At 43.1% G+C, this 27368-nt stretch overlaps 1 protein-coding gene across 1 annotated transcript; it reads left to right on the top strand.

Moving 5' to 3' along the window:
• Nucleotides 1–93: 93 nt before the first annotated feature.
• Nucleotides 94–27368, top strand: LOC114639479 (liver carboxylesterase 1-like). Its single transcript, XM_028788230.1, has 14 exons — nucleotides 94–223; nucleotides 3165–3369; nucleotides 5895–6039; nucleotides 8121–8254; nucleotides 11464–11617; nucleotides 13382–13486; nucleotides 14734–14838; nucleotides 16311–16349; nucleotides 20038–20178; nucleotides 22042–22122; nucleotides 22358–22505; nucleotides 25110–25241; nucleotides 26628–26700; nucleotides 26983–27368. Exons 1-14 carry the CDS (start codon nucleotides 172–174, stop codon nucleotides 27158–27160), a joined length of 1692 nt encoding a protein of 563 aa, XP_028644063.1. The 5' UTR covers nucleotides 94–171; the 3' UTR covers nucleotides 27161–27368.

Genomic DNA, 27368 nt, shown 5'->3' with positions numbered 1-27368 from the left:
TGGGAACTCTGTGGAACAGGGAGAGCACCTTGTCATCTCATGATTAGGCCACTGGGCTGCACATGGATGGGTATTGTAACACAGCTTCACAATCTAAGAAGAATTATACAAAGCCCTTCAGAAGAGCACCGAGACCTCATCACAGGACCCCAGAGCAACTGGCCTTCCACCATGTGGCTCTTTGCTCTGGCCCTGGCTTCCCTCAACACTTGCATGGCTTTTGGTGAGTTCTTACAAAATACAAATACTGGGAGCCCTTTCGAAGCTCCTAGACCTGGGCTAATGTGAGTGAAAAATGTGTATAAAGAGAAGAGATGCCAGATTCCATTCTATATCAGGGATCACCAGCACGATTTCAAAAAGGGCTTGGAGCCGAAGAACCCTGCAAGCTCCTCTCATCACAGAGATCCAGGGAAAGAAAACCATGACGATACCCTAGCTGCAGGTACTAAGAGGTTATTGAGGTTCTATGATGAGTTAAAAAGAGCCCCTAGCTATCTTCTAGGTCTTACTCCATCTCCAGGCAGATATGGAGAGAGGCTCAGCAGAGTTTTAACAGCACTGAGTCAGGAGCCAAGGTGCAGGGCTAGAGCTTAGCTCAGCTCTTCTGATTCCTGTGACTTTGGGAAAGACACTTCAGCTTTGCAGTGTCTGGGTGATGAACCTGGAAAATTAAAAGCAATAGAACCTTCCTTATTGGGCTATACTGAGGATAACATAGGTTGTTGTTTTTATAGCCCTTAGCATAGTGTCTGTTCTAAAAGCACAATAAATGGATGGATTTAAAGGGGTAGTATTTTTAATGGGTACATTAATAAAAATTTTAAATATGATCAAGCCAACATGTTAAGAGCCAGTGGCTACTGGGAAGATAATTTATTCCTCAGTCTACAAGAGATGTTGGTATGAGCTGTATGTTGGATGAGAAGGTGAATAAGAGGTAGCCTTTAGACTCAGGAGCCTGACCTTGTAGACGGACCACAGACACACCTAGATAGAGAGGGAATGGAAGGGGCTGCAAGGAGTTGGAGGAGAGCGTGAGGCCTTCAGATCATCAGGGAGAGCTGGAACTTGTAGTGTGGGGATGAGTAAACAAAGGTGGAAAGGTGTTGTATACATGAAATAGAAGCGTTCAGAGATTGAGATACCAAGACATTAGCCCCGCCTGGGAAGAATGAATGGGCTACAAATACTGCTAAGTAGAGACCATGGGAAGTGGGGGGAAATTCTGTAATGTACAGGTGCATGATGCAGAGGATCTCAAATCCCTACCTAAAGGACTAAGGTTTATTTAGTGGTCAAGTAAACAACAGGGACAATTCTAGAATCAGGAATATTCTTTTGGTAGCTCTTAACATGGTCACCCCAGCCAGGCTCCTGCCTAGCCTGTGAACTCCATTCCTGTGGCACATACAGTTCTTCCCTGACTCCCTACAGCTTCACCCCTGCCTTGTTCCCCCTTGGTGTGGCTCTATACAGAGCCAAACTGACCCTCTGTCCTGATGCTAAAGGACTTTGTCACTCTTGACCACGGCCATGGATCATATGCTCTCCTGTGTGGCTTCAGAGTGTCAGTGCCTCAGAGCAGCCTTTTCAGAACTTCATTCTAGCTCTCCTCCAATTGTTGCCATGGAGCACAGACAGTATGTCAACATCTCCACTCAAATGTGTGGTCAGAAATAATAATGATTCAAAATTGGTCTTACCAAAGAGAACAGCCAATAGTTTCAGAAGGTCTTTATAGGAAACCATATTGCAAAACAGATCAGGGTCCACAACTGAGAATACCCACTGGAGTATTCACAGGAGGAAGGGCAAAGCACCATGGAAGTCCAGGGAGACATGGAGGAGGGGCTGGAAGAGTATGACAGCAACATCTGAGCCCAAATCCCTACCTGTGGTATGTTAGCTCGGTGATACTCTTCTGCCACCTGAAGTGGGTAGAAGCCAGTAGCCAGAAGGTGGGAAGTGGACAGGTGAGATGAGAAAATAGAAAAAGAAATACAAAAGTTACAACTTATTAGATGGGAGGTACACATATGGAGCAGCATTACTGAACACCAGCTGAGCATTCTAGGCACTTTATAATATCTTCAAAGAAGCCCTTGCTAAGAAGGCACTAACATGGCCACATTACAAATGAGGACATGGAGAGATTGAGAGAATCCTGAATGGACTTCCTGAAGATGGGTTGAGGTGAGGTTGCCAGGGTAACCAGCAACAAAACCATGTGCCATTTCAGATTCATCTATTCTTCTTCTGCCTTACATTCCCTTTCAGATCTGACACAGTGTCCCAGGGACAGAAAGGAGGCAGAATCTAGACCTAGTGGGGGTTGCCAGGGCTCTGATGGCCAAACACGGGTTCTGGATTTAGATGGCAGAAATTAACAAGGCACAGTTTGGCGGGTGACACTGGGGTAATCAACATCCTAAAGAGTCTTCCTTTCTCGGTGGATTAAATGGTATGGAAGCATATGGAAGTCCTGAGCTGTCCTGCAATACCCATGGATTGTCTTTCCTGTATTTGAGGCTTTCAAACACAAAGCCTTGTCGATCTGAAGACTCCGACATTCACAGAATCCAACTAATACAGAGCCTGTACCCTAGCCACTTCCAGTATGGGGTTCTTATAGCCTACCACCTGTCCAACTTAGTAACCCAGAGCCAGGCACCAGACAACTGAGGGCAGCCCTTGAGCTCCAAAGAATGATGTAAACTAGCTTCCTCTTCTCCAGCTCCTCCCCTTTCTTCTTTTCTTCAGTCCCTCTGCCTCACCCTTCTGACTGACTTTGGTTCCTTTCCTGATCCTTTGTGTAATAAAGGAAAGGAGCATAAGTGATTAGTAATAAGGGATAAGCCTCTCTTTCATCCTCTAGCCCAGCATCCAACACCAACATCCAACACTTCATTGACTGGGCTGTCTCTCAACCTCCATGGCATGGCTGCTTTTCTGCTTCCAGTTCTAGTTCACCCCTTCTGCCATCCCTCCAAATTGGGAAGGATGGTTTTTCTCATCATAATTTTATATTAGAAACAGTTGATGTCTACGTGGCTATGGCAGCTTATTCATGACCACATACCTAAAAATAGCGAACACCCCCTTGAAGTCAGCTCTAAGGCATCCACTCTGGTGTGTTCTTATTTTGACTCCATTTTCATCAGGGCACCTGTCCTCACTACCCGTGGTGGAGACCATGCAAGGCAAAGTCCTGGGAAAGTACATCAGCTTAGAAGGATTCGAACAGCCTGTGGCCGTCTTCCTGGGAGTCCCCTTTGCCAAGCCGCCTGTTGGGCCTCTGAGATTTGCTCCACCAGTGCCTGCAGAGCCCTGGAGCTTCGTAAAGAATGCTACTTCCTACCCTCCTATGTAAGCCACTGGGGTGGGTCTGGGTCTCTTTCCATAGGATATCTGCCTCAGAGAGCTGTTGGAAAGAGTTGAGGCAGGTCTCTGATTGAGTAGACTTTGTTTATGTATCCTTACCATACTCTAAGATCCCAAAGATGTTCCATAACTCTGAGTGCTCTAGAGTCTTTTCTCAAACACATATTTATTGAACACCTGGTATATTCCAAACTTATCCACGGATCTGATGATGCATCAGTGAGCAGAATAAAGATCCCCTATCTTCATAGAGTTTGTGTGTTAGGAGGGGAGACAGAATGACTAATTGCAAAGCAAGAAAATGAGTTATGTAATGGGTAAGGATGATTGGTGATCCGTTCATTGGATAAAAATGCTGATAGGAAGGTATGATGTGAAGATCGTGTCTCTCCTCCTGTCTTGAACTTTTCATGGCGGAAGCTGCTGATGTTGGGGGTGAGTGTAGTGAACTGAGCACAGTCCAGAGTACCCAGATAGTCTCACAAGAAAGATACCCAGCAATCCCATATCCTGTCCTTCCTTTCTTCCCTCTCATTGTCTTTCTTGGTAGTTAGGTAGTTTTCTCAAGTAGTGTTCTTTGTACCTTTGACTTGTTTTCAGTGTCTCTATGATAATCTCCTGCTTTGTATTCACTGTGGAGCTTACAACTAACATCCCGTACTTACAGTATTAAATTGACAAGACCCCACCATTAACCAAAAGGAAAACTCACACTCTACATGTCAACTTCTTTTCTTCCATTTTGAATTTTTGATGCCACAGAACACATCTCTGTCTTACCTATTAATAACAAATTCAGTGAGTATTATTTTTAATAAAACAAACTAGTCTTGCCAGTTTACAGATAGGTGTGAATACGCCACACAATTGCAGTGCTAACTAATCGTCTCTGTGTTTATGTTTACCAGAGAAAGCTAACAACCCTGTTACATGTTGTCTTCTACCTGGAACACTCTAGTATCTCTTGTATGGAAAAGCTGGTAGCAATCCATTATGTGTTACTTGCTTTATTTACTGTTTTTTTTTCCTTTTTATCTTTGACTGTTGGGTTTGTTTATAATATGTCATAGGTGACTTTTTGGGGTTTGATCAAACACGTGACCTTTGACCTTATATCTGAACATTAGTATCTCCCATCCGGCTGTAGCAATCTCTGCTTATCCTCTTTTAGAAAGCTTCCCTGTTCTTTGTCTTTGTCGAATCTCCCCAATAACTGCCATGTTTGCTCTTTTGATGTTCCTAATGGGGTCTGTAAGCTGTCTTCCTTTATTCCTGTTCTTTTCTCACTCTGTGTACTTTCAAATAAACTGCCTGGAGTGGTGGTTACAGCTCCGTAGTAAACTGTTTGCTTTGTGAGTTCAAAAGCCCTTAGTACTATAAAAGTAACTGGAAAAAAAAAGAGAGAGAAAAAAAGAAGAAGCATAAGCTAGCTGGCACTGAAGCACACTGATCTGCTTTCTGGTTCATTTGCCATTGGCTCTTTTTCTACATCATTCTTTTATATTTCAGTCTTCCTGTTTGATTTTTTTAAACATTTCATCTCAATGTTAAATTTTCTGAGGTGACAATATCCACTGTGTCTTCTTAACCACAAGCAATTAGAAATAATTCCATATAGACAACTTTACTTCTCCCACCCTAAAAAAAGAAAACATTTTTATGATGAATTTACAAGCCACTTCTTTGTGTTTCCTTGATGTCTGTTGTTCTTCTTTAAGAACAGAAAACAGCTATTTGGAGGCAGAGCTCTGGGAAATCGCACATCCTTGTCATTCAGGGGTCAGTCTCTGGAGCCTTACTTTGTATATTTATTGAGGTTATGTTGCTGTGGATGGTCCTGATACATTGTTCAGTGTCTACACATGGAAGGCCCAAGTAGTTTCTGCAATCACTTTTGTACCCGAATTCTCCAAGAGATTCAGGGAGGGTAGGTGCTGTGTTCCTTAAGCCTGTGGTAACTACACACATCTCAGCAGTAGAGGGTGCTTCCACCCAGGCTTGCTGTGAGTCCCTGAGAGCTACAAGGGTCCTGAGGCTGCCAGACTCTGTGGTCCCAGAGCACACAGAGAATTCCAGGACTGCGTGACCAAATCTTCCCAGGTATTTAAGCTTGGAATCATGGAGGAGACCGATGCCTACCACAGTAAGAGAAGCTAGAGTTGACACCAGGCTACCTCAGTACTTAATGCTGGAGATTTTATTCATTGGATTTAATGGGCATTCATCCCTAGCAGTTACCTGTACAGACATGATTGCTGTTTCACGACAAACACAAGGTGTAGAGTTGACATTAGATACCCTTTGGATCTGCTGTTTGACTGTAATGGGTGCCAGTGCTTCTGGAATCTCCGAATTCTTACTAGGACTCCCAGATAGCTTCCTATCCATACCAGTATCTCAAGCCTAGTAATGGAAAATCAGTTTGTGAGCTTACACCACATAATAGAAAACCTTCCCTGGGTTTTATTTGTTTATTTGAATCTTAGGGTTCTTCTTTCTCCCCTTCCCAGGTGCTCCCAAATTACAGGAGTGGGGCCAGTCCTCTCTGATGTCTTCACTAACCAACTAGAAAATGTATCTCTTGAGTATTCTGAAGACTGCCTTTACCTAAACATTTACTCCCCTACTGACCTGACAAGCAAAGACAGGCTGCCGGTAAGCACTCAGAATAGCAATGGGCACCCAAAAGCTTCAGCATCCTGGATTTTCCAGTGCAGATTAGAGAGGACAAAGGATTCTAGCAGTATAGATATTGTTAGCCATGTCTCTGACTTCTCTTGACCACAGAAAAATATGGTTTGGGTACTTCAGTTATCCTCAGTGATGATGCTAGGCATATGTGGGAGAGTGGAGTGTATCTGGTAAGCATATCTTAATTCTTGCATGCTCTCTCACAGTGGACATTAGGAAAGTAATGTTTGTTCTCTTAATTGCTGTTTGAGAATCTGAACTCTGGGGAGTTAAAACATAATTTCCAATAAAGTTAGAAGTGGAAAGCATCCATAACCCAACATCCACCTGGTCCCATTTTTGTGGATAGGGAAAAATAAGGCAAAGACAGAGGGGATCTATAAATTAGGGTTTATGGACCAAGAGCGTAGGTCCTCTGACCTTCAAAACACGTTTTTTAACATGGACTTGGAACAAATATGTTGTCTTCCAAGTACACCGGGGTCCATCTGTGAACACTTTCATGGTCCCATGATGAAGGTATGTGGGATGCAGACTGGGACAATCCCAGAAGCATTTCCTTTGCCAAACATCTGGGACTTCACTATGATTTGTTTCTTTCCTTGGTTGCCTTTGGCAAGAACTAACGGCTCAGTGAGTCAGCATTTCCGTATAAACAAAGGTTCAAAGATGGGCGGCCTGCTAGTTACAGGTCACAGAATAGAGGATGGGGGAGGCTGCTAGTTACAGGTCACAGGATAGAGGATGGGGCAGGCTGCTAATTACAGGTCACAGGATAGAGGTGGGCATCTGGAGAAGGTGACCCTTGGGAGAGAAGATGAAATGTAGTAGGTTCTTCAGTCTGTCATTGCCCACCAGCCTTTGCTGGTCTTCACTCTGAGATGACCTTCCCTCAGACCTTCCCTCAAGGTGGCAGGGTACCCAATAGAAGGAAAAACAGGGGATATGGGAGTCTGAAGGCATGAGACCCTCCAGCTATAAACACAAGTCCTAGAACACAGAGTTAAACCTGGATGTGTTTTTAAGAAGGTGAGAGAGTGGGATATTTCTTACTTTCCCAGACTCTTGTTTCTTCAGATGGATACTGTTCCATGTGCACACACAGAAGTGACCTTGAAGACATTATTCAGTCCTGAATGAGCTCACACAAGGAAGCAAGAACATCTGCCTTCTGTCCTAGTTGCCTCACTGCTGACTCACTGAGATAACAGCTGTGGGCTACAGGAGTTAGGAATTCAGTGGGCTCTGAGTCAAGTCTTACGTCTGTCTCTCATGCTCTGTGGAACCTCAAGCAGATTGCCTATCTGTTACATAAATAGGTTATTTTTAAGTACTTTGAACAGTAATTAGTCTACAGTTTCTTAGTTCTTTTATATTTTATTAGCAACATTATAGTATTTTATTCTTTTGGTTCTTCCTTGAAATGCTATCTCCAGAAGCCATTAGTCAGAAATTATATTCCCTTGTCTCCTGATCCTTAATCTATATGGCAGTGCCTGGTAGGTAGTAGGCTCTCAGGTAAAGTCAATATATAAAGACTTCTTGGAAATGTAATTGGTAGTTAGGCTTGGAAAATAGAGAGGCTTGAGGAGACATCTTAGGAAGAGGTACTACTGGGAACATGTGTATTTCTTAAGATAATATTTCAGTCCCAGGGAAAGTGAACTCACCACTGAACTGAGATGTTACGTCCAGACAGGAGAGGGGTGGTGTGTTGTGGAAAAAATCCATGGCATTTGCTAGTACATAATGACTTTCTCAGTTGGAAGAACTATTAAAGACGTGGTCATTGAGACTTTCGAGAAGGGGAAGAACAATAAGTAACTAGGCTACCTTGAGTGGGATTGTGATCTGAGACCAAGCTTAGGGAGTTAAGAAGGCTACACACACACACACACACACACACACACCTTTTGTAGCCATAGTGGGCACTCGTAGACTTTAGATAATGCCTTCCTCAGTCATAACCAAGAAATAATTAAGTCATCAAATGTTGTTCTTTCTCTACTTCTTATAATCTGCATGGTTCTTTGCTGCCTGTCCAGGTGATGGTATGGGTCCATGGAGGTGGTTTACTATCTGGTGGAGCATCAACTTTTGATGGACTGGCCCTGTCTACCCATGAAAAAGTGGTGGTAGTAGTCATTCAATACCGCCTGGGCATCTGGGGATTCCTCAGGTAAGATGGAGGACCTTTGTCAGATTGCATTAACATTGCCTTGTCAGGACATTAGGGCTCATCCCTGATAATTTCAGCCTCTGAGAGATCTGTGATGAGCTCCTTACATGGTCTCTGTTTCTTCAATTTGCCCGGCACACTGAATTCCTGACAACAGTTGCTGTGCAGCAAAGAAGTTCAGTGTCACGCATCTCTTGGGACAGGAGGCACAAAAGAATTTAGAGAATGCCTGTGTGTTAGGAAATGAGTGACTGGGGTTGGTGGAAGCTGTCAGAGGATATGGCCCCAGGGGATAATGTTCCCTGGAGGATGTTAGGGAGGACGCAGCTCACTTCCTCCTTAGTATCTGGCAAATGCAGGAGTCCAGGCTAGACTCTCTCCATCAGATCTGTGAGGTCAGAACCAGGTTTCCTGCATTAAAACTTTGGGAGCCTTTTCTGCATATTCATGACCTGGAATGTACAGACCTGAGAAGATTGCTAAGTACTCCTGCTGAGCTCTCGCTGCTGCTGGGGGGACTGGAACTGAAAGATGGCTGTGGTCTACCTCTCAGCAGGAACTCTTCCTCTTGAGGTGCCATCTTTCACCCAAGTTCTGTTTCTCTGCTTTCTATTTCAGCAAGCCTGCCAAATGTAGTTCCTTCATCTCCTCTCTGTCCTTCTCTCCTTCCCCTGTGCCTGGCAGGCTGTGCTTGCTGAAGCCACCAGTGACCCCTACCCTCCCTGGAACAACTTCCTGACCCTTCAGTAACAGCTGGGTGAGCGCACACTCTTCTAATTGCTTTTCTCTTGCCCTTGGCTGCTCCTGCCCCCATGGCTGCTCATAACCAGCCCTTCCTTGCTCCTTCCCTCCCCTTACTCAGGCCTCTATATGTCTCCTCCCCCTTATCCAGTAAATCCCAGCATTCCCCACTGTAGTGGTTTGAATGAAAAGTGGCTTTCATGGGCTCATATGGTTGAATGTTTGGTCCTCAGTTAGTGGAAGTGGTGTGGGAAGGATTGATTGGTCTGACCTTGTTGGAAGACACATGTCACTGAGTGATAGGTTTTGAGGTTACAAAAACTGAAGACCCCCTCATCTTCATCTCCCTCTCCCCATTTCCCTCCTTCCTTCTTCCTCTCCCTCTGCCTCTCCCTTTTCTTCTCCCTCTCCCTTTCCTTCTTCCCCCTTCCCCTCCCTCCCTCCCTTTCTCTCTCCCTTCCTCCCTCTCTCTCTCTGTGCCTGATGCTTGTGGGTATGATGTAAGCTTTCAACTACTGCTCTAGTGTCCTGCCTGCCCGCCTGCCTGCCCGCCCGCCCGCCCGCCCGCCCGCCTGCCTGCCTGCCTGCCCGCCTGCCCGCCTGCCCACCTGCCTGCCTACTATCATCCTTCCCACCATGATAGAGACTGGCCCTCTGAAACAGTTGTAAGCAAGCCCCCAATTATATCTTTCTTTTATAAGTTGCCTCGGTCATGGAATCTCTTCACAGGAAGAGAACAATGATTAAGACAAGCCTTTCCTTTGAAGCCAAGATACCATCTTTAACTGTGTCCTCATGTATCCTAGAATGTCTCTCTAGAACTGCCCTACTTCACAGAGACAATGTGAACTCTTGACAACTTACCTAGACCACAAAATCTCTCTTCCTGTTTTCCTTAGGCCCTCCCAAGCAGGTATCCTAGGTTTTATACTTTTGATTGATCATAGTAAAATCCTTGTGAAAATCTAGACTCTGTTTTATTTCATATTCCACACCTGTGTGGCAAACAAATCCTCCTAGCTCTTCTTTTCAGATACAGAGCCCAGCTACTCATCCATTCCTTATTCCTACAAACATCAAGGTTCTGTGTCCCTGGCCTAAGTTGCTGTAGTGACCATTTAGTTTTCTCACTGCCTCTAATGCAGTGACTATCCCATATTTGGCCATATTCACCTCCACAGAGAGCTCCTACCTTTCTAACAAGTTTATAGCTCTTATGGTTGAAGATCCTGCTAGCTAGGAGCAAAATCTTGGGATGACTTTGGGTAGAAAGTCCAAGAAAAGGTCTTGAATTCTTCCCTTGTCATCATATCTTGGAAGGTGTCTGTGCCTGTGATGGGTGGTCTTAAGCCTTTACCCTATTATCCTGATGATCAGCTGCCTACCAATCTCTTTAGCAGGTGATCTCTTGATTCTACCCCCTAAATGCTTTTTTTTCCCTGTTCCTTCTCTAACCACATGCTAATATTCTATTTCTAGCCTGTTTAACTTTGCTCTTTAGTCCCACTGAAAATCTCCAGCAGTCAGCAATGTCTATGCCAGGTCCTGAAGGCTTTGCTGTTTATGAATTGTTTCCATCATGTAAAGTACTCCATCAGTCTTAATGTTAGCCTCCGATAAAGCTTTAAGGCATGGGTTTAGCTCATCCAAGTTCTCTGTTCAGAGAACAGATGTTCAGAGCAGTCTTTATTGTAATCAGAGATTGTAGCCTTTTACAATTACTCCCCTAACCTCCTTGTCACCTGAGATGTCTATAGTATCCCCCATATATCACTTTAAGATAACTAGCCCACTACTCCAAATCCTTTACATTTTCCCCAAAGCTACTTTCACATATTCCAGTACAGTTATATCAGTGGACCAACTCTTTGCAGAGGACCCAAGTTCAAGTCCTAGCACCCACACTGGACAGATGACAATTGCCTATGACTCTAGCTCCAGGAGAGCCCATGCTTCTGGCTTCTGCTGTCACCAGCGTTTGCTGTCACCAGCGTCCCTCACATCCACAGATCCCTGCACACGTGCACACAACTAAAAATAAAATAAATGTCAATTTTTAAATGGGATTTATTTATCACAGGGCTTCAAAGGCTGAAAGTCCAAGCACCATGATTCCAGCTATGGAACCTCTGGACTATATCACATTGTGGCAGATGATATTGTGACAATGGGCGCATATCAGGAAGCCAGAGGGCAAGTAAAGGGTCAAGCTTGATCTCCATAACTTTCTCATAAGAACTAACCAGAATGCTACTAGGACAATCTTCATTCTAGTACCCTCAATGCTCAACCACCTAACAATGGACCCTTTAAAGGTTATACCAAGACCCAGCATCCCCACACTGGAGATGAAGCTTTTAACATATAAAACAATGAAGGATAATCCACACCCTAGCCACTGCCAGCTCCCAGCCCATCACAGCCCAGTTATAATGTCTCCGATTCTTACTCTCACCCTTCCTTTACAGCACAGGAGATGAACACAGCAGAGGGAACTGGGGTCACTTTGACCAAGTGGCTGCGCTGCAGTGGGTCCAGAACAACATTGCTAACTTCGGAGGGGACCCAAGCTCTGTAACCCTCTTTGGCGAGTCAGCAGGAGGGGAAAGCGTGTCTGTCCTTGTGAGTATTTCTAGAACCAAGCCTCATGTCTAGGGTCGATGTGGCTGCTGATGTTGATGCTCTTGAAGACCGTTCAATCAAGCACAGGCACATTCGCTGACAAGACCTAGATTTAGACTGATTGTACTCATGGTTCAGTATTAGGCAGTGTAAAACTAAATACCAAGAGCTCCCAAGAAGCTCAGACCTCGGCTTTATGTCCTTCAGCCAAAAGAATGTCCAGCTGAGCCTTTGACCTTACTGTTCCTATTCCTCTCTCTTTGCTGAGTTCTCTCTTCTTCCTAATCACTTTGGTTCTGCAGTTCATCTAACTTGGGGTAAATAAAGAGATGCAAACAGTCAGCTAGAAGGTCACTGGTTGCTGGAAACTCAATTTACAGCCAGAGACAACCTATGATGTGAGTGAGTCTGCCCGTGTAGAGATGGGGGTACACTGAGGGAAGCTATAGAAAAACAGTGAGAGCTGTACAGTGAGATGACCCTCCTGGGGGCTGTACAAAATTCTCCAGCCATCTGTGAGTTGGGTTTATCAGCCAGATTATCTTTTAAACATGTATCAGATTCATAGTTGAATACTCACCAGGTAATATTTTATATTTTTAAAAGATTTAAAAGAAAGGGAAAAGGGCAATGTCGAAAGAGAAAGAAGACATCCACAGTCCCAGCACCCAGGCGATGTCTCTGTGGCATCTTAACATCCATTTCTCTTGTCTTTCTCCAACAACTTTACCTCTATCCCAGGCCTCTGTTTACATCTCCCTACCCCCCTCTCTATCTCTTTCATGTATCACATAACTTTTAAAGAAAAGTTTCCCTCAGTACTACACCACCACAGACACTCCCTAAAACGCTAAATGCCTTTCTTTAGTACTTGCTTTTACAATAGCATAGTATCCCCTGGTAATTATAAAACATTTTTGAATACTCAGTATTATAGTAGAATTTTTTAAAGTTGTCTCTTATTTTTGTTATCATATACATCATGAATTTTGTTTCTTTTTACTTTATTTAGTTTGTGCTTGTTAGGTTTTTATAAATTATTTTTCATACACTATATTTTGATCAGGTTCTTTCTCTCCCTGAATTCCTCTCAGATATTCCCACCTCCAACCCACACAATTTTATGTTCTTTGTCTCAAAAGAAACCAAATCAAACAAAAACCAAAGCCAAAATTACAAAGAACAAAACAAAAGCAAAAAAAAACAATAAAAAGCACTCCCATACCAAAACAAGCAAAGAAACAAACAACAACAACAACCAAAAAAATTGACTTTCTTCTTGTGTTCTTGGCTGCTTACTCCTAAGCATGGGATCTGCTCTTCAGTGTGTTTGATACATATTTGATATGTACCCAGTGTCACTCCACTGGAGAAAACCCTAACTTCTAAATATCTATCCTAAAGATAAGCATAATCCTTACCCCTCATCAAGAAAATGTCTTTAAAATAATTTTACGAATGGTCATGATCATTTTCTCTGGGACAATTTCTGAGTATTAGGGACACTGAAATAGAGTTTATACCTTAGAACTGCAAAACCCTTTATTTCCAGCGTTGTTGATTATCATAATGTGTGCATGCCACATATTTGCAACTCTATCTCTGGTCTGAGGAAAGCTGGGAAGCAAACAGGAGCAGGTAAGGAGTTGTCACATCCACTGAGAATCAGAGCGCAGGCAAGGGTATAGGTGGAGGAAACCTTACAAGATGAGCAGGTCAGTGGCCATCTCCCTTGAGTAAAAACTCTCCTCTCTTCCTTCCCAGGTTTTATCTCCACTGACCAAGAACCTCTTCCACAGGGCCATTTCTGAGAGTGGTGTGGCCCTCACACCCTGTCTGTTCAGGGAGAATACAAGGCATGGGGCTGAGGTAGGTCATCTGGGTAGCCCATTCTAAGCTCTGCAAGAACCTTCAAGAAAAATTTCCATTGAGTTATTCAGATGATGTCTCCAAGTGTTGGAAGAGCATTAGAGACAGCACTTATTCTCTCAGTGTCTAGTTAGAAAATGGGATCAGAATACACAAGTGATTTATTGAAGTCACTAAGTCATCATGGCCATACTGAGAGCCAAGCTCAAGACAATGGACTTCCAGCTCACTGCAATGCCCAGTGAGCACACCATCCTAAGTGTACCAAGGCAGGCTAGGCTGGACAGAGATCAATGGTCTATAATTACATATTTGTTAGAATCTGAGTTCCAGTGCTCTGGTTGCAGGTTATGGATCTGAGATGATTCCTCCCTGAGGCGCTGGGTAACCTTGCAACCTAGAAAGCATCCATTCTAGTAAAGGATATTAATTTTTTAAATTGTGTGATCAGTGGTAAGACTTCAACAATAAGAAGATACATAAAGGAGTGAGAATAACCAAATCTGATGAAATCACAAGAATTCAAAATGCACAGTTAACGAGAACATGACCAACAAATGAGAATCAGGGAGATCAGAAAGAAGTGACATATCTACCTGGCAAGCAGAGGATATCTCAAGAAGGAACAGCATGTACAAATGTCCTGTGCAAAAGGGGAACCTGTGAGGGAGAATGGGGGAAAGCTGGTGTGGCCAGAGCAGACAGAATGAACAGAGTACAGTCAGCCAAGTGAATACCATCATTAGCCTCTATTGTGCCTACTTGTGCCTCCTCCTCCAGCCAGTTTGCTTCCAGTCCACATGGGTACCACACCTTCCCCTGAGATTACAAACTTTCTCTAGGTTCAAGAGAAAGATAGCTTTGTTCTGTGATTTATGGGGAGCTGGAGGAGTATCTTTGCTTTGATAGTCCTCCTTAACAAAATATGAACTCAAAAGGTAAAATTTGGGATTCCATGCTTCTGGTCACTGTTTTACACTGTCGTTCTCAAACGACAGTGGGCTTTTAAAGAACCATACCCATGTTATCAGAGAAATGGCAACTAAGACACAAATGGATGAGTGACTCATGTTGCAATCCAATCAGTAACAGGAACAATACTGTTCAACCCACAGCCTTCAGTTTCTGGTCTAGAGTACTTGCTATGATCACATCCCACAACTGGGCTCGAGATAGAATCCCTCTCTGTGTTCATGGAGGTGAGAGACAATGCCGTTTATCTCTGTTGTTCCCTCTGATCACTGCAGCAAGTTGCCGTTGCTACGGGGTGTGCAGCCACTACGTCAGCCGATATAGTTCACTGTCTGCGTAAGAAGTCAGAAGAGGAACTCTTGGCAACGACCCTGAAGATGGTAGGTGCGGCTAAGCCAGTGCTCCCCACACTTCTGTCCTAGGTGCAGTGCTCCTCATGTCCTGGACAACTACATGGAGACCTTTCATGAACAGTAACAGCCCCGTGATATAAGTTAGATGTTTTTACTATGAAATAATACAAATGTCAAAAGTGTTCAAAAATATTATGTTAAAAAACTCAGGGTTCTCGAAACAATAGTTTTGCTATCATAATAGGTGAGTGTATTGTAATAAGTCAAGTATTTTCTATTCACAGAAGTGACAACCGTCCTAAATTTTAGGGCTGGAAATACTAAACATGAACGTTTTCAGAATTGTTATAATTTGTCTAACAGTTGATTAATTGACTTTATGAAATAGAACTTGGCAAGTATTTTTCCTACTTTCAATCTTTCTCTAAGTTTTGAATAAGGAAGAATCAAGTATAAAAATACATAATTAACAATGAAAAACAAGAAGCTATCAATCATAAGTTAGTAATGTTCTAATTCCAGGATAACCAACACATTCATCCATTTCTTCATCTATCCATCCATCATCCATTTATCCAGCCACTCATCTATCTGCTAAGTATGATGTACTTCCACAAATGCACTAGCAATCCATCTGTGATGCTTCATTTACCCGTTTTTGACAACTTAAATACCTATGCATAATCCAGCTACTGTCTATTTACACCACACCATCCATTCGAACCAAACAAGGATATATTATTGTTGCCTGCTCATTATCACTCTGTATGCATTCAGGAATATGACCATCATATACTATATGACCATCTATCCATTCAGATGTCTACCCAGATGAGATAAGAACATAGACTGTGCATTAATTATACGCAGCTAAGATGCTTGAATGAAAGATGATGCTGTTACCATAGGGAAGCTTGTCAGAGCAAACATCCAGAAAACACAACATCCGGGGCCATATGACCTAGTCCCTTAATTAGAAAGATGTGAATGAGAGGTCAGAAAAACTTAAAACTTTGAATTCCTTACCTCCTGTTCTTGCTTTCATTCTTTCTCAATGCTAGCTGGCTGGAGGATAATTCTGGACCCCATAATATCCCATCAGCACTGGGCACCAGCTGTCTGCCCTGACATATCAGGTTCTCATAAAATGATCAAACTGTTGGAACAAAACATGATTGGTTTCTAAAGCTTGGAGACAAATACTTCTGTAACACAAGAATATAAAGTTATACTAGGAAAGGTGGGCACACCAACCGTGTCATCTCCAGAGCTAGGGGTCCTCACTCTGGGTCTAAGGGTCTGTCTCTTTGCTTGTGCCTATCCATCTTTGTCTTATTCCACTGGCATGTTCCCATGCCCAGTAGAGCTCAGGTCTTCTGACACTGGGCCCAGCCAAGGAGGGACCAGAACTGTGAACCTGACATCTCAGGAGGGTAGCTAAAGGTCAGCCTTTGTACAGAGACTCTTGCTCACCACATCTTCTGCCTTTGCCTTCACAGAAATTCTTTGCTCTTGATTTGCTTGGAGACCCCAGAGAGGTAAGGATCTTTGCTTTTCCATTATAGGTTCTGAGTCTCAACACCTTTAAGCGTCAATTAACTGTAGAGCAAAGAATTATTCTTGTAAAATACTAGTTGTTCTCAGCATGCGTATTGCAGAAGTCCAGAGAAGGTAGTCCCTTGCTAGAATAACAAAATCACAGACAGAGCTGTGCATCATAGTACAGGGTGACTAATGAGTAGCTTGGCCTCCTGGGCTCAGGGATTTCCTTCTCATTTACATTTCCTGCTCACTGTATGGCCCTGTAAGAGGAAACTAGACTAGAACTTTTCCTGGAAGGGGCAAAGGTGCTCGGATAAGGATCTTAAGAGCCTTCATTGAGATCCTCAGGACTGATACACTCAACAGGAACTCCAACTTGGCTCAACAGCTCCCACCCTACCTTCCCATCTTCTAGCAGTGTCCTTTGACCCATGACATTTGTTGTGCAAATGTCAAATATCTATAGTCCTGTTTTATGCTCTCTCCCTGGGTGTCCTAGTAATTCACTTATAAGGATGGTGTGAGATTCCTTCAGTCATTCATCAAGATTTTACAATGAGGCAAGAACTAGCTCTACAACAGGGACAGAGCAGTGAACAGATAGTACTCCTGACCTTCCTGGAGCCTTCCCATTCCAAGGGGAGGGGTGCACCCAACAGAATAAATAAAATAGTTATGTGGGCTTAGTTTTTACTAGGATCTACTGATTACAAATGGAAAGAGAAAGTAAGCAAGGGGCTAGGTGGGAACAGAGATCACCCAGAGGGGGCTGGATTCCAGGAAAGAGATCCTGGCAAATTATACCAAGGCCTCAGCAGAAGAGTAGCAAAAGCAGTTTGTGGCTGGACATAATTGTAGGGATAATTGACAAAGTCTGCTGGGGGAAGCTATAGACTAAGAGATGAGAAGAAGAAGGAATGCCCCTCTTGTCTAACCAAAGGTGACAATAAACCTGGATGTCATAGCACAGACACCAGCATCGCTGAGGCCCAAGGCTGTCACTGTAATCCCTACTGTTGCTGATGGCCCCTCTGAAGATGCTACATCCAGAGAACCCTCACTGCCTGTCTTCTGGACTCTTTTCTATTTTCTATATCTACTTCCTCTCCTGCCCCCATGTCATGGAATCGTCACATTTGCCATCCACAACACAAGCCAAAGTGTGCTACCTCCTTTCTTAAAACAAGACCTTGTTTATAGCAAAAATCTCCCTGCCTCCATTGAAAACAACTGCACTCAAAACATATCTGAATGTTTGTCATGTGCCAGATATTATGCACAAAATGTGATCTGCTCTGTGATCCTCTCTCTGATGTTCTCACTCGGCCATACCCAAACTTCTTGGCATTTCTGGGAATAGCCCTGCATAGTACCACCCCTATCTGTTTCCACATGTCCTGCCCACTGTTGGGAAATCCCAACCCTCCTTTCCTGTCAACATCCCTCATTCCCAAAGACCACTGCCAAGGTCAAACGCACCTGCACCATTCAGATTATCTGTTCCTCTGCAGCCTTCTTCATCAGCCCTCTCTGCATTCTATACTTTTTCTAAGGCAGCAATAGTGGCACCCAGAACCTGCTCTCTAGTTTTAACCAGCATGGACTAGAATTCTGAACCTTTGGAATAGGTCTGCTTTGTTTTATTGAACTTCATAAAGCAAGAGCTAGCCAGTCATTCGTTCATCATTCATTCAAGGACTTACATTCTTGAAACCATGATCTTCAGTTTAGGCATCTTCCAGTCCTCTGTTCTCCAAATAGAGAAATGTTGTACATGGAACATGAAGCTAGCAAGATGGCACAAAAATAGTGTCACAGTGACCCCACTGATAAAATAACTCTGCCAATGAAAATAATATCTACTATTATTGAGCCTTTCCCAGTACAAGTATTGTGCTGAACATTGCCCATGTTCAATTGCTTACTTCATTGGTTCCCAGATGAGAAAACTGTAGCATATGCAGATACATTACTGTCCCCAATGAACAGCTAGTGAATAGTAGAGCCAATTTTCAGACCCAGGTAGCCTGATTCCAAAACACAAGTCCCAAACATTCCAAAGTTCTAGATGTCACGTTTAACCAAACACACAACCAGCTTCCTAGCTGGTAACATGTAAACCAGACTCCACTTAATCTAATAAATATTTTTTTAATCAAAGCTAAAATATAAAATCAAGATGACTATCAATGTCTGCCAATTCCAGTTTCTGTGAATCTCAACAAGTATCTTGGAGGTGACGGGCTCTGGTCCTCAGGGAGAGGTCACATTTAAATATAGACAGATGGATGAAGTTGGTCTATATAAATGGCAGGTTATGTGCTTTGAGTTGAGCTATTTGTAAAAATGTGTTTCTGAGTCCTCAGATGAACTCAAAGCATATGTGCCTGCTCCCAGACAGAGCCTTGAGTGTCTGAGTCACATGAGACCCAAATTCCCATTTTGAAACAAAGCAGTACTCCATGTACCTCCCAGGGAAGTGCTCCTTCTCTTTTGGCTTACTGAATTGCTTCCCATACTTTGATGATTCTACAGATTTCTTGCTTTAAAGGGCTCCAGGAAGTAGGGAAGGGGCTGCTGCAACTAAAGACACAGGTGCTATGATATACTTTATGAAAAAGGTGTCAGGTGAGATTGTTTCCTGTTTTAGTTACAGAACTATTGGGTATGAGTTTGGTGACAATGTCAACAATACATTATTAGATCCACAAGAAGAGCCTTGTCTACATGTAAGTGGTGAGGCTGTCCCACAGGGTACTAATATGATACCTATAATGTCTGATGAGGGTACAGAAAAAGGGGAAAGAAGCTAAATCTATGAGTTCATGACATAAAGAAGAATATCAAAAAATGTGTAGTAGACAATATGGCTGTGCAAAAGGAAGCCAGAGAAATCTATAATTATGTTCCTTGGCATCGGGAAAATGATAGGCCTTTTTTTCAAGATACCCAGTACAAAGTGATCCGCTTCTCTTAAATAGCACAATGCTCCACAGTCAGCAGAGAATGCCACAAATGGGCTTCTATAGCAAGTTATAGTCAAAATGTTATGTATTAGGTGTCATCAACCCTCAAGTGAGAGAAATAAAAAAATGGCTTAGGGATTAAGAGCACTTGCAATGGTTGCAAGGGACTTGAGTTTGGTTCCTAGAACCAATGTTAGCTCACAACCACCTGTAACTCCATCTCCAGGGCATCCAGTGTCTCCTCTGGCCTCTGTGAGCACATGCATTTACATGTGCATGCCCCCACACAGACATAGGCACACAATTAAAGTCAAAATAAATCTTTTAAAAATACATTAATGAATTTCATGCTTTATCTTGGATCCCATCTCTATGGAACTTTGAGGGAAAAAAATATGTGTGTGTGTGTGTGTGTGTGTGTGTATTATAAATATGTACATATTTATTTATTTGTTATACACACACACACACACACACACACACACACACACACACAAATATTCCAGAATGTACCACCTTCTCACCACTTTGCCAGTGATACCCACAAGTCAGTGTTCTATGCCCTTGCAGAAACTTAGTCACTTTGGGGGCCTTGAACTTCTCTGGTTACTGCCCAGGCTCATGTAGTTTGATAGTGTGGCTTTCACCATCAGCCCAACAACAAAGAAGACACAGGGGTTCTGTGGAATAAGTAACCACATGCTGCTTTGTTCTCCAGAGCTACCCTTTCCTGACCACTGTGATTGATGGAGTGTTGCTGCCAAAGGCCCCAGAAGAGATCCTGGCTGAGCAGAGTTTTAACACTGTTCCCTACATCATAGGCATCAACAAGCAAGAGTTTGGCTGGTTTATTCCAACGGTGAGAAACTAGTAATCTCATAAAGCTAACTCTAGAACCCATCTTTATTTGTGCTCAGGACACAATAAAGGCACATAGTTAAATTTCCTTTTCCTTTGAATCCATGGAAGCTGCTCCCATTGTCACAAGTAGACATCTCCATGGAAACCGTCTCCAAGATGGTCCTGCTGTGCCCTGGGAAGTGCGGTCCTAGGAGCTCCTTTCTCTACACTCTTTGCCTTTGTCTAAAGAATCCTAACAAGCTCCAAGTGAGAGGTCTGTAATGATGATAACTGCCAGCTGTTCTTGTTAGCCCAAAGGCCAGGAAGTGATGGAAATTGTTCAGTGAAATAACTAAGGACACCCAGAAAGGAGAGAGAGCTGGGAGTTCAGGAGTCAGGCTGAGATACAGCTGCTTCTACCTTGAAGTTTGACTCACATGCCCCATAGATCTCTACAAGTGCTAAGTTGTTTCATTACAAATCCTAGAGAAGATTGGTTCTATTGGCATTCAAAAGGAAAATGGGAGTTTCTTGTGCTAAAAATAACCAATGAAAATGCATATTAAAGTAGAATGATAGCCGGGCGGTGGTGGCGCACGCCTTTAATCCCAGCACTCGGGAGGCAGAGGCAGGCAGATTTCTGGGTTCGAGGCCAGCCTGGTCTACAGAGTGAGTTCCAGGACAGCCCGGGCTATACAGAGAAACCCTGTCTCGAAAAACCAAAAAAAAAAAAAAAAAAAAAAAGTAGAATGATGCTGTTCATTTAGTAGCAAGACTATAATAGGGAAGAGATGGACTACAAAATTAATCCAGATCCCTGCCACCAATAGTGGGAGAGATTTCAATGTTGTGATGTTCTCCAAGAGCCAGTGTGCTAGGAGGGGTGAGTCTGTGTAGCCAGATACAGAATTGTTGGTCCACACTCATCTGCAGAAGAAACATCCTGCTCTTTGAGGAAGGATTCAGATCTGTACATTAAAGTAGAGCCGATATCAAAATTAGGGATTTTTTTTCTTCCATAAAGACTAGGAGAGAAAACCAAAGCAATATCCTCAAATGTTTTTGTTTTGTTTTGTTTTGTTTTGTTTGTTTGTTTTACTTCAAAGAGGCTTCAAAAAGTAGAGAAAATTGCCTCTGGTCCTTGAGGAAACTATTTTGCTTAGGACATTAATACCTCAAGGAGCATCTTAAAGATTGGTAACTGCAAGCATTCTATAGTAGCTGCTTCAACAGAGGCCAGGGATAGTCTGCTCAACCTCAGGTTTTCTCCTGGCAGCACTGAGCTTCCCAAGTAAGCATGGCAGGGGATGGGTCATACTACTACAACCATGCTGAAGTTGGATTGTCTCCGCCTGCAGAGATTTGCACACATCATCACATGATGAGTTCTAAAGAAATATTTCAGAGGTTATCAAATGACACAGCCATAATGGTTGCCGGTGGATTCTTCAATCATGCGATTTGGTAGTGGGATGTCTTGTGACCTCTATCCACTAGTGTTTGGCTTCTAAGTGCCTGCTCTTGATTTTATCTCACTGTCTATAGGATTCCAGCTTTATAAACAAACATATGCTCACACTCACAGATACTTACAAATACATATACACTTATATACACATCCACACACCACACAGGTACACACAGACACAAAGAGTCAGCTTTTGATAAATATGTTTTAATTCTTTTTTGCATTCTTTCAGTTTCTGGATAAATCCATCAAGTTGACTAGTATTGTCTAATTCATTAGAACCCATGCACATCAAGGCTTACAAACAACTCCATTCTCCATCAGTTTGGTTGGTTGGTTGGTTGGTTGGTTAGCTGGTTTGGTTATTCTCATTAATTCCCAACAATTGACAAATGACTAATCATTCTTTAACAGATGATGGGCTATCCACTCTCTGAAGGCAAACTGGACCAGAAGACAGCCACATCCCTCCTGTGGAAGTCCTACCCACTTGCTGTAAGTATCAGCGGAATCTGGGTGGTTGAGATTCAAGCAAGGGCTGAGGGTTCACCCTGAGTCACAGGTCAATTAAATGGTAGAGTAAAAGGGAACTAGTATCTAGAATTTCCACCCTAGAGTAAAGATTAGCACGGCACTAAAGATGGTCATAGTTAATCAGAGTCTTTCTAATAGGCTGGAAAACACACATTGCTCACTGGGTGGGGGTGGGCTCTTTCTTGATTTATTTCAGAACATCTCTAAGGAACTGACTCCAGTGGCCACTGAGAAGTATTTGGGAGTATCAGACTGCCCTAACAAAAAGAAAGACCTCTTTTTAGACTTGATGGGAGATGTGTTATTTGCTGTGCCATCTGTGATTGTGGCTCGCTATCACAGAGGTGAGTCCTGGGGGCTGGACAACAGAGGAACTCTCACTCCAGTATAGTCAAATGTGGAAAATGATGAGGGTCAGGACTTAAAGGCTCATTCATATGGTCCAGAGGTGGTATGGAGTATACTCTACATTATTTCTCTTTTACATGAATCTCTATGCCTGGCACAATGCAAGTTGTCAATTTGAGAGTTAATCTCATTAAACACTCAAAGAGAGATGAAGATATGATATTGGAAAGAGATCAGTCTGTGATTCACTACCAAGAATTGCCAGGGAGTTCTTAGAATCATGCAGAAGACACATCTCAGGGTTATCCTGTCTGAGTGGCAAAGGAAGTAGGTGTAGCTGTACCCTTCAGCACATACTTGCCAATGATTGAACGCAATTTCAGTAAGTCAGTTAGTTAGTTCCATGATTCATTGACCTGTTGTACACATGGGCAAGGCAACCTATAGCAATAAGCAAAGCCTCAGCCAAAGAGATCCAGGTACTGGAGCTGATGCACCTGTAAACAAGGAGCATATATGAGGCATAGTGGCATCTGCTTGGGTCTCTGATCTAACCTTATGCTGGTGTGTATAGAGATAAAGTGCAAACACTTGGCAACTTTGGCATGGTCTGCCAAAAGTCTTAACCACTAGGAGATAGATTACTGATAGACAGGCAGACAGACAGACAGTCAGGCAGATGAGAAGAAATATATTGGGAGAATTATATTGTGGGATTATGAAGGCCAAGAAACAGTTTGGAGACCCTGTGGTTCTGGTAAAGTGACTACAGGATTGGAAGCCTTAGGGCCTGAGAAGCTAATGGTGCTTTTCAGTCTAACCTGGCAGCCAGAGGCCCTTGAGGAGCCTTGGTATAAGTCTCAAAGTCCAGATGTGAACATCCTAGTGTCCTGGGCAGAGTTTAGGGTCAGGAGAAGAAACTCCAGGAGAGAGGACATCATATTTTTCTGTTCTCTTCTCTGTGATGTCCAGAGGGTCAGATGATGCCTGTCCATATTGAGAGTGGACCTTCCCTCTTTAGTGTATCAAGTTATATTCCAGGCTCCCCTAAAGACCCTGATCACACCCAGAAATAATACTTCATGGTTTCTAGTAGTCCTTAACCCATTCAAAATGATGCCTAAAAGTAACTTTCAGAGAACCTGCTCAGGGTCAGAGGGTGCTATAAGGTAGCTTGTTCACAGTACTAGGGCTGGAGGAAAAGTGGAACAAGCCACACAGGATTAAAGGGTACACAAGACCCAAAGCTCAGAGGCAGAGGGTAGAAGTGGGATCGAGGGACAATTGTCCACACCTGGCCTTTGTCCAGCTCAGCACATAGAAGTGTGAGTACTTTGAGGGCTGAAGTGGGTCTTCTCTGGGACTTCCCAATGTTGCCCCAAGGCTGTGTAGATAAGGTAGGAAGGTATGAAAGCCTGCACCCACCAAAAAGTGAGATGTGTTCTTCTAGGTGCCATTTGCAGAACCTCCCAGGACCCTTTCTTGTTCCTGATTGTTGTTACCCAAGTATCTATGCCCGCTTCCCATTAATGAGTTGTTTTATGATTGTACAAATTTTACTGATCTCATCTCAGTGGTCTGAGGCAAAAGTCTTAAAACTAGTCACACTGACTAAAGGAAATGTTTTCTTCTCCAGGCTGGTGCCTGTGGTTCCTTCTGCAGTCATTTCCCTCTTGTAGGAGACTAGGTTACTCTTTTCTCAGCAAATGGTTCATGGCCTTATAGTGACTGTTTAATAAGTGGATCACAGGAGCATGAAGGGATACTTGTTCAAAACACCAATTCTTGCTAAAATTGTCTACTATTTTATGGATGAATATTCAACATGAAAAATGATTACAGTGTGCTACAAGATGTCTTGGATGCTATTATCCCAGTTTATATAGAGAAGGATATATGCTTAAACATCAAGGGACTGTATAGGTCGTGGGGTCATGAGGAATATTTTTTTTCTGTTTTCCAAGGTTCCTACAGAAAGCAATCAGGGACAAAGAGTCAGATTTTTTTCCACCACTCTGATTCAAGGCCTTATCCTTCAGTTCAGAAGCACTCCTCTACTGGTGTCTATGCTGTCCTCAGATCACGGGTACTGTGGTCCCTGGGATGCAAGGTTTACTACATAATCAGAAGTATTAGCTGATACAATGATCCAGCGGGAGGGAGCAATGGTGCGTGGGCTTACACATGACATCTTTGGTGGTGAGAGAGGAAGACAAAGGACAGAAGAGAGGCAAGCTCACCCTCCCTTCAAGCCTGATGGTCTTAACACTGGCATCCAAGCAAGACTCAAACAAAAACCTCAAGTTTCATGGTCTCACGAAGACTAAGAGACAGACTGCTCATGCTCTTTCTAAACTTGCATTTAATGCTCAGGCAGGCAGTTTGGATATTTCAATCAATCCATCAATCAAACCAAACAAACAACAACAACAATAAGAAACTTATTATTTAAATCCCAGAACCACCACCAGCAGCCCCAAGCATCAAGCAAATTCCTAGGATCCCTTAAAGCTGTTTCCCTCCTAGCTGTGGATTTTCTGAGTCTTTATATCACCCGTGTGTATCTGGTAACATGCATAACTGAATCCATATCTTCTCAGAAGCTGGAGCCCCTACCTACATGTATGAGTTTAAGTATCGTCCAAGCTTCGTGTCCGACATGAGACCCAAGACAGTGATTGCAGACCATGGAGATGAAGTTTACTCCGTTTGGGGGACACCATTTTTAAAAGGTAATGGCTCACTGTTGGCTTGAACTTCAAGTTAAGAGCCTTGAGGTCTAGTCCTGGTTTGGTGGCCTTAAGTAAGTGTCTCTCCTTCTAACCCTAGTTTCCTAACAGGACCATGTTAGATATTTCATAATTTCTATGTTGAAATACCCAACCAAGGCAACTTAAGGAGAAAGGGTTTATTGACACTCACAGTTTCAAAGGCCACTGCCTTCTACAGTGAGGAATGCATGGTGGCAGGGCCAATAGGTTTGCTGGTCACACTGCTCTAGCAGTTAGGAATCAGAGAGCTACTAGGAAGTGGATCTAGGCTATAAGCCTCAAGAGTCACCCACGGTGACCTGCTCCCTCCCAGTCTCTACCTCCTAAAAGTTCTACAGCTGTCCCATTCAGGGCCACCAGTTGGAGACCTAGTGTTCCAACACATGAGCATACTGGAGACATTTCATGTTCAAACTACAACAAAGACAGAGCTACATCAAGAAGACTGTTGTTCCTCCTCATCTAATAGGCATAAAGGAAGCTGTACCCTAGCCAAAGTAGTCATCCCCATGATCCTGACTCGTGACATCACTAAGACAATTGGCAGGTTACCTGCAGGGCTCTGTCTCAGGCAAGAATACCACTGTTTGAATTTCTAATCCCAGGAGTGTATAGGATATGAGAGAAGAGACAGTTAGTGCTGGTGTTAAGCTTGGGTGGGGTCTAATATATATCTTCCCATATCTCTGCCTACAGGTCAGATATCAAAATTGTATATAATATATATAGTTATGTATATATATTTTTTTTCTATAAAATATTAAAGATAATCATACATTAAATACATATATTTAATACATATTAAATATAATATATACATATATTTAATATATAATAACTGAATATTAAAAAAGCTTCTCACAAATATCTTCAGCATCTTGACTCTCAGCATGTGTAGGTGATCTGTGACTCATATCATAGCTATTCATAGCACATCAAACTGTGGGTGCCTCTAACCCTGGTGAATCCTTAGAACACTAATAGTTCCGATATATTTCAGAATCTATGTAAATGAGAGAATGTGAAAAGATCCAGAAGTCAGCAACTTATGAGGCAGAGGAAGCTCTGGGGTTTAGGGTTGTGGCATTGAGTAGAGAGGGAAGAGCAGATGATCATGAGAAACAAAGGCAGCCCACTCATGGGCGAACTATGTGCCCATTTGTGAGTCCTAGATAGTCCAAGCTTAAACAGAACACTCAGCCTAACTCTTCTATGAATGCAGATTCCCACTCATCGAGTGTATGATAATAGTGAAGACTGCATTTCTAAACACTCCCAACTGATACTAATACTGCCCATGAACCACACACCATGAGTAGAAAAGGACTCTTGTCTTCTTCTCCACAGAGGGCGCCTCAGAAGAGGAGATCAACCTCAGCACCATGATGATGAAGTTTTGGGGCAATTTTGCTCGGAATGGGTAAGCCTGGTGAAAAAGACAGAGCAGGCTTGGTGGGTGATATGGGGTGCTGGGGACACTCCTGGTGGGAAGGGGCAGTTTCTAAAGTATAAATGACCAAAGCAATGGCTGTACAGTGAGAACTCTCAAAGAATGAGCAAGCTGCCCTGCAGAAGGTGAGTAGGTGTCTCAGGGGCTGTATGGCCTCTTGGCAATACATATGCCAAGGAATTCCTAAAACCCTCAGTGAAACCTGAGGATCACAGAATAGTTTTGCAAAGCTTTATTTGATTCTGTTCTCAGGAACCCAAATGGAGAGGGACTGCCACACTGGCCAGAGTATGACGAGAAGGAAAGTTACCTTCAGATTGGGGCCACCACCCAGCAAGCCCAGAAGCTCAAAGACAAGGAAGTAGCTTTCTGGACCAGCCTCCGGGCTATGGAGGTAGAGGAGGCAACCAAGGGAGACACTCAGAAATGAAGTTGAAGGCAGCACAATGCTGGGAGCCATTAGCATCCTGGTCAATGCTGTTCCACAGAAGGTGTCTGTAGCCCAGAGAGCTTTCTCATCACAGAGGCTGAGGAACGGTGTTGAAAGTAGGCAGAAGCCAGTGAAGAGAAATGTTTGTAGCTCTGGTTTGAATTAGTAAAATAATTAAAGCATATTTTTTTTTCGGAGAGGAACCAAA

The sequence above is a fragment of the Grammomys surdaster genome, unplaced genomic scaffold, assembly GCF_004785775.1.
Source record: "Grammomys surdaster isolate TR1022 unplaced genomic scaffold, NIH_TR_1.0 125739, whole genome shotgun sequence".
In the NCBI taxonomy this organism is placed as follows: Eukaryota; Metazoa; Chordata; class Mammalia; order Rodentia; family Muridae; genus Grammomys; species Grammomys surdaster.
This window is presented reverse-complemented; position numbering and strand designations above follow the sequence as displayed.